Source organism: Capsicum annuum, unplaced genomic scaffold, assembly GCF_002878395.1.
Source record: "Capsicum annuum cultivar UCD-10X-F1 unplaced genomic scaffold, UCD10Xv1.1 ctg3921, whole genome shotgun sequence".
Lineage (NCBI taxonomy): Eukaryota > Viridiplantae > Streptophyta > Magnoliopsida > Solanales > Solanaceae > Capsicum > Capsicum annuum.
In genome coordinates this window covers 54377-71158 of record NW_025846409.1, presented here as the reverse complement: position 1 = coordinate 71158, position 16782 = coordinate 54377, and the positions used below count along the sequence as shown (strand labels likewise).

At 34.3% G+C, this 16782-nt stretch overlaps 1 protein-coding gene across 1 annotated transcript; it reads right to left on the bottom strand.

The window, feature by feature from the left end:
- Positions 1 to 3896: 3896 nt before the first annotated feature.
- Positions 3897 to 15359, bottom strand: LOC124891640. Its single transcript, XM_047403352.1, has 2 exons — positions 15010 to 15359; positions 3897 to 4160 (listed from the first exon to the last, which is right to left on the bottom strand). The coding sequence occupies exons 1-2, from the start codon at positions 15271 to 15273 to the stop codon at positions 4119 to 4121; spliced, it is 306 nt and encodes a 101-aa protein (XP_047259308.1). The 5' UTR covers positions 15274 to 15359; the 3' UTR covers positions 3897 to 4118.
- Positions 15360 to 16782: the final 1423 nt, after the last annotated feature.

Genomic DNA, 16782 nt, shown 5'->3' with positions numbered 1-16782 from the left:
AATAACGCCATTTTTGATAATGCTCCAACTATACTCTCTAATGAGAATGTAATCGATTTTTGTCAATATATAACCTAACTAGGTTGGGGTTGAATTCCACAGGGAATATGGTGTGAACTTATGTCGTTTGTGAGTTAATCAACTGACAGTTGGATGTTTCTTGAAATGAGGGTTTTAAGTTTAACAAATAATTGTTGGTCACTTTAGGTTCAGTGTTTGTAATCAAGAGTTTATGGAAAACCAGAATTAGGTTCACTATGGGTTTTGGTACTTGACAGATGCTAATAGTGATTCAAGATTCTCACAGTAAATAGGACAATGGATTATCTTTATCGAAGTTATGCCTAAATGTCTCTCGACCTACTTAAGCATTTAATTACCTAATCCTCTCAAACTTAGGGAATTTATATTCACTGACCAATCTTTACCTCAGGTTAATCAACTTTGTTACAACGTCAAATATTAAATGGAAGTTTTTAGTGCTTCCAAGTCCCTGTTAATAATTCACTTCCTACTGTATTTGATTTCTTATCTCAAGCAAATCAAAGCAGGCGCTATCTATTATTTGCAACCAATAGACAATGATTAAAATCTTGGAATTATCAAGGAGTCCTATTACCTTTTCAATCTTAAACACTTAGCATCTTACCAAAACTTAACCCATAGATCCCATAATTCGAGTTAGAGGGGTTTAGCCACTCATGATGTAATGATCAGAACAACTAGATGAATTTATAATTTGAAAGATAAACTTACCACAAGATGAATAATAACTAGTGATTCTCAGATTAGATCACAATAGGAATCCCCAAAGTATTGATGGAAAAATCTTCAAAGTTAATTGTTTTTATAGCCAAGAAACTAGAGAGAAAAATAACAAAATACGTGTCTCCCAAAAGATGTTCGGAACTCCTTAGAAAACTCTAAACAATGCTTTAAATAGTTTACCCTAATTATGTAAACAAAATCATAGAGTGCAGCAATTTCTCAGACAGGTGACGCCATTAGTGACGCCTTATTAGGAGGCTGATGACTTATTATAAATGTCGTCAGCTCCTCTTTGATTTTGAAATTCGCTACCTTAGGCTGACGATGAGCTATAATGGCCTATCATATCTTTGACAACTTATCATGAATGTCGTCACTTATCTACCTCAGCTCCCATGTTTTGCCTTAGACTGACAACAATTTTGATGACCTATCAACTCCTTAACGGTTTATCACGAAATGTCATCACAACTTTTAGCTGAGGCCTATTATCTGTCTAAGGCTAACGATAAAGCTGATAACTTATCACAGGGCTGATGACTTATCAGGAATGTTGTCAACCACACTTCTCTTCTTTTTGCTTTAGATTTCAACTCTTTTGCTTCCATCCTTGTTGGTTCTCTAGAATCTTAACTTCTACTACAAAATCAAAGATAAAACATTCAAAAACGAAAAAAGTTGCTTAAGACATTACAATTATTCTCAATTAAAAGCTTCAAATATCTTAGCATCAACTCACACATCATGAATCAAAACTAAATACATTTGTAGAATAATCACTAACTGATAACGTTTGAAAAGCCTCTAAACATCTGAAATAAAAGAGTTGATGGGACAGGCTACAACTAACTCATATTTTCTACCTGAGATAACTAAAATACTTAAATAAAATAATGGCTAAATAATTAATTCATCCTCGATGGATGAGAACTCACTATTGCAGCTGTGACTGATAGACCGATCTGGCTATGTACGGTCAGGAACCCGAGCATCTGAACCTATGATATGAGATATCATAGGCAAGAAGAGAGTATATGTTAGTACTTTGAATGTACTAGTATGCTAGGTGAGGTTAGGCTGATAGGCATGGGTTCATATGTATGACATGATAACTGATACAATGAACATCACGAAGTAACTGGATGAGAGTACATGCAAAACTATAACTACTGAACAAATTCAACATGCAATACTGTGCATATAGGTATACAACGTGTATCTGAGATTATATTGAATCTGAGTACTAAATTCTGATGGCTGAGTAATTGATAACTGATAGCCATAGTTCTGAAGAACTGATTAAGTTCTCCACTGAATACTAAGACTGAAACTGTAATTGTGGGAGTGTTCATCTAACTGACATACCTCGATTTTAAACTGATTTAGGGTCCAACCTGTGACACCAGTTAGAAGAGTGTTAGCACCTTGCAATGGGATACTAATAATGTTATGTCAACCCTAATCTAGCAGGAAGACTCATGAAATATATATATATATATATATATATATATATATATATAATTGCATCAACCCTAGTCTAGCAGGAGGACGTCTTACCGTATACTGGCTATGTAGTTCAGTAACTAGGGATTTCTACTAAGGGTCAAACTCTATACTGGCAGGAATGCCCCTATACTTGGGTTTGCTCGGTGCTGAATCCTACTCCTAACTGAACTGACACTGATCTCTAGACTGTACTAAGCTTGACTGAACTCAAGCTGATTCTGTTACCTGATCGAATTTGACTATTTGGGATACTATGAGGTCATTCTAGTATGACTAAAAACTAAGTAAGCATCTAATTTTGGGTATACAATACCCTCAGGATTTGATATCATAATTAAAGGAAACATATCAATAGTTTAAAGCATTACAATTAGGATGTCATGAACAAATCATTCACATAGGCATTTTCTCAAACACATAGTGATCATGGTTCTTCAACATGAGGAAAGTAACATGGGATTGTCATGATTACAATATTCAATTTATAATTCATGGGTTATGACATGAGGAGTACATAAATAAACACACCTACTAGTTAATTTACTTGAAATTCATAATCTTTTTAGTTTAAAACCTATAAAATCAACACATGCATGAACACAATTCAATTTATGAATATAAATCATAATTTAAATCTTGCAAAGGGGTTTTTGAATTCAAAGGGTGGAAGGAAACCCAAGGATTAACACCAAACATACCCGAATAGTTGAGTTCTTGAGGTTTCTTTGTGGATTCCTTAAGAATTGAACTTGATTCTTGAAGGCCAGGGTTTGCTATTTGAGAGAGAATGTTCTTAATTTGAGGGAATTGAATAAAGCATTGACTAATTAGGCTATTAGGGCATTAATCTCACATTTTGGACTAATTAGGGTCATGGAAAAAGACCCAACTTCCCATGAAAAGAATTAAATATTTGTCACTGAGAATCTCAATTTTGGCCATCACCGTGACGCGGTGCCATCGTGGTGAGCCACTTATTTTGGCTGAAAGTGTATTCCCATGGACAAGTGCGAAAATGCACTTTGGCACAATGCGGAGGTATCGCTATGCGTCACTGGAAATTGACGAGTGCAAACTGGCACTCCACCACGACGTGATGCTTATAACGGTGCTTAACTGGAAAATGCCAACTAGAAACTGGAACTTCACTGCGATGCAATACTATCACGGTGATTCACTTGAAACTGACAAATTCCATTTGGCTTGTCCCCGCGATGTAGTGTTGCTCGTATGGAGCTACTGCTTTCACTAAAAGTGTCATAACTTCTCACCCGAGTATCGGATTTGGGTAAAATTGGTATAGCCAGAATGATAATTCAATTTCCTACAATTTGGTGGATATTGAGATGAAAAATTCTTAGTTGATCAAAAGTTATGCTCATTTGAAGTTGACTAAAGCAACATTCTTATTGAAAACTCAATCAGTATGTGATATTTTGATTCATCAAATAGATGAGAGTTATTTTGGACCTTAATATACATCAAACTAACTCTTAAAGCTGCAAAAGAACCATAATGTACTACGCATGAGTTTGAAACATGACTCTAACATTGGTTAGAATTTTTGGGTATTACAAAAAGAGACTTTTATTTATTTAATATTCTGCATCATACATAATAGTAGCAACAATACAAATGCTAGCAGGAGAGAGTATTGGCCTAATAATATTATTACAAATCAGAAAAGAGTGGGCTTTTATTGTCTTACAAAAGAAGTTCCTTGTCTATTCTTAATATGCTATGTACAAACACCTGAGGAACTTTACATTCTTCTAACTACTGGTCCAGAACCTTCTATTGGCCCTTCTTTGCTCTAGTCTGCTGCCTTGTTTTGCTCTTTGGACTCATGCCAAACCAGAGGGTTCCGCAGTATGTGGAGAAGATCCCTACAAGTACATAATAAATTTATATTAGTCTCTGTATCATTAGAAAGTATATTTATATGGGGCAGTCCAAGATTGTTTTTCTGGATGAGAGGTAGCACTGTTACATACAGTTAGGTTGATAAATTCCATAGCACTCTCATAGGTGGAGACTTTCCTCAAATGTTGTTCACTCTTATCGATGAAATATTAGAAGGTGGAGACTTTCCTCAAATGTTGTTCCCTCTTATCGATAAAATATTAGACAATCGTTGACATTAAAAATAATTTACATAATTTCAGATTTAGTTATGTCATTTTCTTACAAGATTTTTAGTTTGGGTAAAAGAATTCTTACATTGTGGTCTAAAAAGTTCATGAGTTGAAAGAAATAAAATAAAGGTAACTTACTAAATATCTATCTCAAAAATGGACAATCCGTGAAATTTTTTGGATTCGGAAGTAAGACGAAGAAGAAGAAGCAACAACACCAGGAGCATTATGAATTGTTTGTCCAAATTGGCTAAACTTGACATATTATATATGCACGAACTAATTTTTTTTTTTTAATTACTCCCTTCATTTAAAAAAGAATGATATTTTGACATGACAAGGAGTTTAAGAAAATAAAGAAGATTTTTGAATCTTTTGGCTTTAAATTAAAGTTATGTCGAATGTACCAAATACCCTTTAATCTTGTGGTCACAAACATGCCACATGAAAAGATGAAATTAAAGTATTGCTAAAAAGAAAAAGAGGTCATTCTTTATGCAACGGACTAAAAAATAAAGTATGTCACTCTTTTTTTTAAACGGAGGGAGTACATAATTTTTTTAAAAATAGGCATTTTCAGTGCCCAAAGCCGCACATTAGCATGGTTGTTGGGTTCAAAATCGAGAGGGCGTCATGCGGAAACTTAAAGTTTGCAAAAAATAGAGATGATAAATAAGATGACACAAGAAATATACTAAAAATATATTACTGAATATGGTTTGACCAATTGGCCTACATATTAAAAAACTAATATTATTGGAAAACATGAAAACTATGGGAGAAGTCTCTCCCTTAACAAGACTCTTTAATGACTACATTGTGGAAGCTATTGTATTATGATATGAGAAGGAGGGTCTTCTATTTATAAAAAATAGAGTTCCAAAATGTTTCATCCAAGAAAGAGGCTTGCCAAATATGAAAAGTTTAAGATTTTTCTTTTTAGGAAAAGTAAAAGTGATTATGGTATTACTTTTATTTTCCTTTCTAGAAAAGTATAACTTAATTTTGGTAAGAAAATCAGGGAAAACCCCCTAACAAATCTCCCCTTTTTGGCTTGATTTTTTGGCAAAATAATTTTGATCTTCCTTTTTCACATGATCTTCATATATCATTGTCGCTTACCATGATTGAAAATTGATATAGGTTAAAAATTGAAGCCCTATGCGATAAAAATAAAAACACGGGTTGATATTATTGAAGCCCTATGTAATAAGTAAACAGGGTTGAAAGTGGAGCCTTGTGCATTAAAAGTGAGCACAACTTAAGAGTGGAGCTCATGTGTTAAAAATAAATGCACAAGTTGAAAGGAACCTGATAACGCCCAAGCGCACACGCAAGTGTACGTGTCTTATCAAGTAGTAAAGTGGCTTCAAGAGAGCCGAAGTATCGATCTCTGAAGGACTTGCGTTCGCTGCCTAGCTAATTCTAGTTTAACCAATTGAGGAAAGTAGCAAATATAGTTTTAGAATTGAAAATAAACTAAAAAGAAACTAAACTTTTGCCGAAAAGTAAATGACTTAGGACAATCTATGGATAGAAGCCCAGGGTTATCGCGTACGAACAATCATACTACGTTATTGAACTGCATTCGTTAACTTGCTTATCTTGGTTGTTAATTAGTAGGCTTAATTGCATGATTATGGTTTTCCAACCTCTAATCCTTTACCTAAGTTGAACCTTACAACTACATCATTGAGCGGGGATGTAATCCAATTAGGTTATTTAAGCTATATTTCTATGTGTGAATCAAGTAAGGTATCTAAGTATATCCCTATCATAGATGCTAATTCAAGTCTCTTATTTTATACAGAAACAAGAACCCTAATTTGCTTATTCCCTTGTTCTATCTCCTTATTCCCTCTCCCGAGATCATAAGGTTGACAATTGATGCATTCTAAGGGTAGCTAATCCTTAAAATTGTTAAAACAAGAATAAACAAGCAACCAATAATGATAAGAAAATCAACAAACTTAATTCAAAACAAAAGTAATCATTATCTTTGGCTTAACCCCAGAAAGGGAGTTTTAGCCTTTAATGGAAATATTCATTATCCAATCCCTTGGATTGATGATACAAACCATAAAGAAAACTAAAATAAAGAGATATAAATCCTAAAAAAAGTGTTGAGCAGCCCCATAACTCATCCAAGACATCCAAAAGTATGTAAAAAGATGATATAACATGTATTTATAGTATAGGAGCAAGCCCAATCAGTGTTGGAGTTGAAAACCTTCAGTTATTGAGCCCGGGAGTGGGTGAGGTGTCGCCCTGGCTATAGACCCACTCCAGGTGAGGCTGAACCTTAGCTAGAGCGCCGCTCTAAGTGAGGCTGCGCCCTGGATATAGCCCCGCCCTAGGCAAGGCTGTGCCCTACTTATTTCCCCGCTCCAGTTAGGGCGGCGCCTCAACATAGCCTTGAGCTATTGGAATTTGCTCTCTGAATTTTGGTTAAGGGTTGAGTTTCCCCTCTTAATTCCTTATCTTGTGGCGTCTTTCCCTTGAATTCCAAGCTTCTTTAACATCTAAATATAATCATATACAGATCCAAAATCTTCCTATATCATGATACCACACGAATTAAACGTGAAACACAACAGAACACCCATAACGACAAATCAAGACAAGAGCTAAGCATAGCTAGTTCGCATTATCTTTCACTTATTGTTCCAACTGTAGGCTCATTCAAATTGAACTTTGCTCACCACCAACAAGTTATTCCACTCATAATCACTTATAAAAACCATTCGGAATACATTAAACACAATAGAATCCACTGAAATCAATTAGAGAAGGACCTAGCTCAAGCTAGTAACATTAATTTTCCGAGTTGAACTCTAAATGAATCTTTTAGGTACAAACTTGTTTGGAACTCACTCTAAACATCATAAACACATTCTTAAATACTTTGATACACATTTATCTAATTATCAACCCATATAGAACATGAATCATCCTCAAAACAAGGCTAAAATGGCTAGAATAATGATGATAGAATGCATAAATACACCCAACATCACCACCCCAAACTTAAAGCCTTGTTTGTCCTCAAACAACTGTTTACTCTAAGTATCATGAGCTGGAGATTCTCCACTTCTACTATATGCAAGACACTTAAGGCAGTACTACAATGACTAGACGGAATGCAAGTTTCTACACAAAGTATGTTATTTACACAATTGAAAGCTCATGAACATTACTTGAAAACATCTAGCCTCCAGAATTGACTCACCTAGTTGGAAAACTCATGCTTATAATTTAATCTAGGACATCATGAAAATCACCCATATTCATCAAGATATTCCCCTCACATTAAAAGAGTTACCCATATCACTAATAATAACACAATTTATAACATAATAGGTACAAGAATCAAATTACGCTCACTCTCACAAAGAATTCACAAGTTACACACAATGAAACATAGGCTTGCCCTTAGTGTAATGCTCCACTAATATTAGAATGTAAAACTTAGGATCAATTAGGACTTTTTCGGGTTGTAATGTAGGCTAAGGGACGGGTAGAAACTATTTTAGCCAAGAATAGTGACTAACCTCTCTAAGCGCTTTAATACACTTCATTATACATTTAAAATCAATCTCTAACAACCAAATTACACTTTTTTCATCCACCCATCACCTTTAGTTTTGTCGCATCTCTTTTAAGCATTTTCACAAACACTTGGTGAGCATATTGTTTATTCCTTCAAGAATCATTTGTTCTCATTCTTTTCTACCATGGCAATATTTCTAACATCATTTTTATCACATCAATTATAAGCACTAATAACTATTACCTTGGGGCATCAATTTCACCTTTTTCTTCTTCAATTACTTAAAGCCCTTACAAATTCAATAATTTTTTTTCAACTAAAGCACTTAGGAGCATTTTGGATCAAATTATGGTCTATCAAAGAAAGGATTAGGCTATATATAAAGCTACCAAATAAAATTCTAAAGGCTCAATGGGGGTTAACAAGAATAATTCATAGAGGGTAGGACAAATAGAATGTATAAAACAAGGCTATTAAAGAAATGCCTAAATCATCTCCTAAACCCACACTCTTTATTTCTCTTTACACATACACCAAGAAAGTTCTAGACATCACATATAACAAGGAATATACAAAAATCTCACAATCACATGGAACATTCTCAACTCAATAGGATCATCATAAACTCCTAACCAAACAATAGCATGAATTCAAAATTAAGCCAAAAAGTACAAGAGTCAAAAAATTGAGACTAAGAGTCTTAAATAATAGAAATTCATTCGATCAACATGCTATTACAAACAAACCCACTTATATCATGTAATAAAAAATAGCACCAACAAGAATATCTTACACCAATATTTTTTTAAATTGAGCCAAAATTTGGGAATTTCCTTAACCCACACTTGAAAATCTACTTTGTCCCCAAAGTGAACTTAAAAGTAAGAGATAGAAATACTCCCCGAGGCCTGTAGGCCTAGCTAGTAGCATTTTTACACATAAAGGAGATCCATGGGACCCCACACTCAATCTTTGCCATGCTTCAAGCTCAATTTTATGGTACTCAGACTTCCCATTAACCTATGACTCAACCAAAAACTAAAAACTATGTGAAAAAAAAACTAAAAACTAAAAAGAAAACATAACTAATTATCTTGGGTTGCCTCCCAAGTAGCGCCTGATTTAGTGTCGTGGCATGATGCAACAAACTTTTTCCTCCACCTTGAGGATATAAATTTCACCCTCAACATCACATTCATATTTTTGCCTCGATCATAGAGAGGTGTTACAAAAATTAAGGAATCGAGTAATGAAATGTGCATAGTAAAACACTCAGCCTTGAAGTGAGGTGTGTTTTTATATTGCTTGTCTGGTGTAAAATTAAGAATATAGGATTCTTGTTCCTCATCTTCACACTCTTACACTATTTTAAATAATTCCACAGACAAGACATCATCTAAACATAATATAGAAAGTTTTTTGAATGGGGCCCAACTAATCCGACTTCAAAATCTACACAATCTACTGCACACTCACTTTTGTTCACCTTCTCAATTTCAGTCTCAAAAGAAAGATGACAATCTAGTGGTTGCGATTCTTGTGTTTTCTCCACAAATTGGCTACTATCCTCCTCATATTTTTTTTTCTTAGCCACTGTAGACATGGTAGCAGCGGTATCTCCTCAACCTTTTCATAATTTTAATTTTTGAGTACTCAAACTTCCTCGAATTATCTACAACTTCAACTTCATCTAGACATGGTTTCACTTGTTTCATCATTTATTACAAATTGCTTGTTTGAGTTGTGGTCTGCATGTTTAGTTGTTGCTGCTGAAACTGCTGCTGGTTGGTCCACGTTTGAATTTATGACTGATTCAGCCCCGTTTGATTATAATAGTTTATATAATTTTGCCTTTCATCATAACCCACAAATAATTCTAAATCGAGATTTACAGCACACATAGCTGCAGAATGACCACTTTGACCATATAGCAAACACTAGGCTGCAGTCCATTCCATAGATAGAATAGCATCTGCATCACATTGTGAAGGTCCCATCCACGCACTTCCATCAAAATCTAGACAATAAGTGACTTAATGTGGTCCCCCACAGAAATAACAAGAATCGTCGCTACTCAAAAACCATCTATCCCAGGCTGACATATCAAAAACTGTGGCAAAAAGAGAAATAAAAGAAAATAAAAATAAACTAAGCAAAAACTATTTACAACTTAATATAGAAAAACTAAAAATAAGATAGTTGACTAATTATAAGTCCCCGATAATGGTGCCAAAAATTAGACAGTGCCCAACCACACACGAAAGTGTACGTGGTCTTATCAAGTAGTAAAATAGCTTCAAGAAAGCCCAAGTATCGATCTATGAGGGACTTATGTTCGCCGCCTATCTAATTCTAGTTTTACCAATTGAGAAAAGTAGCAATTAAAGTTTTAGAATTGAAAATAAATTAAAAAGAAACTAAACTAATGCAGAAAAGTAAATGACTTAGGACAATCTATGGAAAGAAGCCCAGGTTAAGGCGTACAACAATCATAGTATACATTGAACTGTATTCGTTAACTTGCTTATCTTGATTGTTGATTAGTAGGGTTAATCGCATGATTTTGGTTTCCTAACCTCTAATCCTTTACCTAAGTTGAACCTTAAAACTACATCGTTGAGCGGGGATGTAATCCAATTAGGTTATTTAAGCTATCTTCGTATGTTTGATTCAAATAAGGCATCTAAGTTCATCCCTGTCCTAGATTCTAATCCAAGTCTCTTATTTTATAAATAAATAAGAACCCTAATTTGCTTATTCCCTTTTTCTATCTCTCGAGATCACAAGGTTGACAATTGATGTATTCTAAGGGTAGCTAATCCTTAAAATAGTTAAAAAAAAAGAATAAACAAGCAACCAATAATGATAAGAAAATCAACAAACTTAATTCAAAATGAAAGTAATCATGATCTTGGCCTTAACCCTACCAAGGGAGTTTTAGCGTTTAATGGAAATATTCATCATCCAATCCCTTGGATTGATGATACAAACCATAAAGAAAACTAAAATAAAGAGATATAATCCTTAAAAAAAGTGTTGAACAGCCCCACAACTCGTTCAAGACGTATAAAAGTATGTAAAAATGTGATATAACATGTATTTATAGTATATGAGCAAGCCCAATCCATGTTGGAGTTGAAAACCTTCAGTTATTGAGCCCGGGAGTGGGTGGGGTGTCGCCCTGACTATAGCCCCGCTCCAGGTAAGGTAGATCCTTGGATAGAGTGCCACTTCAAGTAAGGCTGTGCCCTGGCTATTGGCCCTTTCTAGGCAAGGCTGAGGCCTAGTTATAGCTCCGCTCCAGTTAGGGCAGCGTCTCAATATAGCCTTGAGCTACTTGAATTTGCTCTCTGAATTTTGTTTAAGTGTTGAGTCTCCCCTCTTAATTCCTTGTCTTGTAGTATCTTTCCTATGAATTCAAAATTTTGTTAACATCAAAATATTATCATATTAAGATCCAAAAGCCTCCTACATCATCACACCGCACGAATTAAAAGAGAAACACAACACAACACCCATAACGGTGAATCAAAACAAGAGCTAAGCATAGCTAGTTCGCATTAATCTTTCACTTATTGTTCTAGCTGTAGACTCATTCAAATTAAATTTTGCTCACCATCAACAAGTTATTCCACTCATAATCACTCATAAAAATAAGTTGAACTACATTAAACAAAATAGAATCCACCAGAATCAACTAGAAAAGCACCTAGCTCAAGCTAGTAACACTAGTTTTTCGGGTTGAACTGTAAATGAATCTTTTAGGTACAATCTTGTTTGGAACTTACTCTAAACATCATAGAAACTTTCTTAAACAGTTTGATACATATTTATCTCATTATCAACCATATAGCACATGAATCATCCTCATAACAAGGCTAAAAAGGCTAGAATAATGACTCTAGAATGCATAAATACACCCAACATCAGAACCCTAGCACAAAAATAAGTAGGGGTGTAAAGTTGAATCCCATAAACATGGGTTAAAAGTTGATTTTGTTTTAATAATAGAGCAGCATGATTTGTAAAAATATGGTTGAAATTTCTTCTCCACATGTAGATGAACAAAAATCTTCATTACCATAAAATTGGTTGCAACTTTGATCTTGACATGTCCTCAATATGAACCATTAGACTATTGAACCATGGAACCATACGATCTGATACCGCTTATTGGGTTCGAAATTGAGAGAGCATCATGTGGAAGCTTAAAGTTTGCAAACCATAGAGATGATAAATCAGATGATACAACAAATATACTAAAAACATATTATTGAATATGGTTTGTCCAATTGGCCTACATATTAAAAAAATAATATTATTAAAAAGCACGAAAACTATGGGAGAAGTCTCCCCCTAAACAAAACTCTTTAATGACTACATTGTGGATGTTAGTGTGTTATGATATAAGAAGGAGGGTCTTATATTTATAAAAATAGAGTTCCAAAACCTTTTCTTTAAGAAAGAGGTTTGCTAAATATTGAAAAGTTTTATATTTTCCTTTTTAGGAAAAGTAAAAGTAATTATGGTATTACTTTTTATTTTCCTTTCAAGAAAAGTATAACTTAATTTTGATAAGAAAATCATGGCAAAAACCCTAGCACCATCTAGAGAAGAGTTACACCTCAATGAGTGTGATGAAGACAATCTATCCTACGAATATGATTAATGTTATGCATCATGCGTAGCTTGTGCCCGAATTTCAATGTATGAGGGCATTGAAGAAAAATGTGTGTAATTGTTTCACATTGTTTGCACGTAACACGCATGGGCTCTAACTCGATACCAATATAGTTAAGGTAAGAGTAGCCTATAGGCAAACAGTTGTGGTAGCAAAGTCAAATAAAGAATTTTATTTTGTTGGGGTTGTTTAACTTCCATATCCACTTGTAATCTTTATTAAGAATATCTAATGATAAGTTTTTATTCATGGTGTGGTAGTAAGCTGATCTAATAGAAAAACCACCGTTGGTTGTGAGAGGTTTTTATTCATGACGAATGGGCTCTCACAACCAACAATGGTTTTGCTTGACAAAGGACCATTCGAGCACTTTTTCTAAGTCAATTTTCAAAATAAAATTCCCTATATTGCTATTCATTCTTCCAAAATGGCGAATAATTTCTTGAACAATTATCGTATTGCTTGTCAACCTTTAAGGAAGCTAGTTTGATAGGACCCTATAATTTGGTCCATCAAGGGGCGTAGTCTCCTAGAAATGATTTTAGTAATAATTTTGTAGAATGTATTGCAAAGGCTTATAGAATGGAAATTTTTAAGGGAAGTGGCATTATTATATGTAGGAGTCAGATAATATAGGTTTTATAAGTCTTCACTGAATTTTGCTTCCTTAAAAACTTTTTTGCAAAAGTAGGAGACACAGGGGTCCATAAGATCCCAATATTCTAATAAAATAAAGTATGGGGCCATCAGGACCAGGGGCTTTGTACTATTGGAAAGAGAGTACAACATTTGTTTAACACACTTTCTATGGGATCCCTTGATAAATCCTCACTATCAATTTTGAATAATCTTATTGTCCCACAGATGATAGGCATTTGAGGGATTTATGATGATTTGTTTTAAACAAATTGTCAAAGAAAAGATGAGTGTGATTGATCGTGAATCCAAGTGTTATTCTCCATTTGAATTGAGAGGATTCAATTCTTTCTTCTTCTATTTAGAGTAATAGTATGAATGAATTTAGTGTTACCATCCCATCTTTTAGCCATATTATGTGAGACTTGAGTTTTCAGAAAGCCTGTTCCATTTTTAGAACTGTATTAAAATCGCAAATTTGTTGCTGCTCCAAATTTAATTGAAAAAGCTAGAACAGTGTTTCGGATATTTTTTTAAGATTTTAAAAATGGTGATATGGTTTCAATTTGTGACAACTTTTTGAAATGATTTATGTCATTAATAAGAGATGGATTGTCTTTCCAAATATTTTTAGTGATGTTCTTGAACTTTTGATATTATGTACACATTGTTTCAAACTTAAAAAACAATTTTCTTGGAGAAGTATCCTCCCGAAACAAAGTGAGGTACAATGTAAGTTCCAGAGAGGTGAATGACTTAAGTATTAGGGTAACATAGGATCCAGTCATTGTTAGCGACGAAACAGTTAAGTCGTTCAAAAATTAGAGCATTACTCTTTTTTAAATGTTTATTAAGCCATGTATATTTATTTCTTTTGAAGTTTATATCAATAAATTGGTAGTAATTGATCATATTCAAAAAATTACTAACACGGAGCTAGCTAAGTGAGTTGCCACCTTTTTTTGGGGGGTTGTGGAGGAGTGCATTGAACTCTCCTACTACTAGCCACTTACATGAAAATTTCTTCTTGATGGTCTTGAATTCTACCATATAATCTTTCTTTTTAACCTATTAGTGCTAGCATATCAGTAACTAAATAACCAGGAAGTGTTCATATATCTACCTTAATCATTGGATTTATTTACTACTCATTAATGACAATATCATCTTGTTTCAGGAAGGTGTCATTCTTCAGGACGACAAGCTCACCAGCATTACCAATAGTTGGGGCTAGAATAAGTTTGTTGAATGGGAAAATACCAAGTAAAATATGATAATTTTGTATCTTCATTTCCAACAGTGCCACAAGGGGAGGTTTATGCCAATCCAACAGAGATATAAAGTTTCTTCTAATGTCAGGACAATTAGCCCCCCACAGTTCAATACAATTAAATTCATGAATTTGTTTAAATGCGGTGGTTAATCATTGGAACATCCCTTGAGGATTTTGTCATGGGGGTAATCTATTTTTTCACTGTTGGATTGATAACTAGCATATAATTCCATATTTTAGGATTTAGTAGGTGGCTGATATCTAGTGATATTTCTTATAGATTAGGAGGAAAAATAAGGATGGATATCTTTCCATATGTCTCGTTTTATACCATGACTTATACCATATTTAGCATATTTATCTCTGTTATTGTTTCATGTATTATTTTGGAAGCTTTTTCTTTTCCCTAAGTAATAGTACTCGCCGGTCTTATAGGAAATAAGTTTACAAGAGGAGGTACCTGGGATGAGGAGGCTATGTTGTTTGGCATCTGACCTCCAGCTGTTTCCATATACCCCGCAAGTCCTAGAATCTGAGCTCCAACTGTCTCCATCGACCCCGCTAGTCCTAGAATCTGAGCTTTAGGTATCTCCATCAACCCCCTAAGCCTTATAACTGAGTAGAAAGGTCCTACTCCCTGGTTCATTCCCTGTATCTTCCAGTGATTGTAAAGAAGGTCGATATTCTTGTTGTTTGGATAGATATGAGGAAAAAATGGAATCATCGTAGATAGTAGGCCCTGCAGATTATTCAAGGTGGGAGTTTACCAAGTGGGGATATGGATGAAAGGGATAACATGGAGAGTGTAGTTCATGGGAGTTTGGAGGGGCGTTGACATCTATAGATGGTTTTTATACACTTCTATGGCCCTCCTCATTACCTCCGAGATTAGATGGGACAACAAAATGGTGTTGTGGATAACTATAATCACTTTCCAATTGTCCACAAAGATATTAAAGAATACTAATTTCCCTTGCATTACCATCTCCACCGTGGAGGCTGGGTTTAGATTTAGAAGAGCAAGAGGGTAGGAGTAGATGGACATTGATCATACTGACAGTCCGGTTACAAGATAAAATAGACCTAAAGAAATAATTAATGGTTGATTGAACGAAAGGAGTGGAGATTAGAGTTTGTCGATATTGAGAGTGGAGGGGACGTCAGAGCATAGTTATATAGAGGAGAGATTTCATTAACAGTGGAGTTAATAATGGTTAGACCTTAGTTATTCAAGTTAAAAGAATGAGATAAGACATGTTTGAAATAGATAAAATGAAATTCAATCACAATAAATTTAACGATAATATTCCAATTAGTAACGAATCCCATGAAATAACCTCCTTACTCATGAGATTCAAAAGAAAAAGTAGAATATCAACATTAAAGGGAGTTAAGACCATAGTATGTTATGTGTATTACTATATATTGTAAAAATTATTGTACATAATTCTACTATATTAGTTTAACTATACGTGCCAAACACGTGTAACATTTTATTATTTAAAATTAAATAATTTTATTTACTGAGGAAATTTTCAATGAAGTATAAAAAATCAAATTTAGTGAAGCAATAAGAATGGAGTAGACGGACATTGATCCTGTTGACAAACTAGTCACTGGATAGAGATAGGCCAAAAGAAATACCATTTAAGATGGGTTTGAAGTTGATTGAACGGGTTAAGTGGAGCTTAGAGTTGGTTGACATTGAAAACGGAGGATACATCTGCACATAGTTATATCGAGAAGAGAGTTCATTAATGTTGGAGTTAATGATGATTAGACCTTATTTTGAAGACTAATCAATGAGACATGACATGTTTGAAATAGATAAAATGAAATTCAATTACAGTAAATTTAACGGAAATTATTCCCATTAGTAATGAATGCCATGAAATAACCTCTTTACACATGAGATTCAAAAGGAAAAAAGAACAGCAATATTAAAGGGAGTTAAGACCATAGTGTAACACCCCGGAGGTATACCCTAGACGTCACACGATACTCAAGATTAGGAGTAGTCCTAAGCTAACCCTTTAAGCCCGCTAACAACTTTGGAACCCTAGACATCCCACGGTACTCAAGATTAGAAGTAGTCCCGAGCTAACCCTTTAAGCCTGCTAACAACTTTGGAACTCATAACAACGATAAACTTGACATGCAAAATCTTGGAATACTGAATTAATGTCTTAACTGAAACCAAATTAACATCTTTCTGAAAGTCTTAAACTTGAAA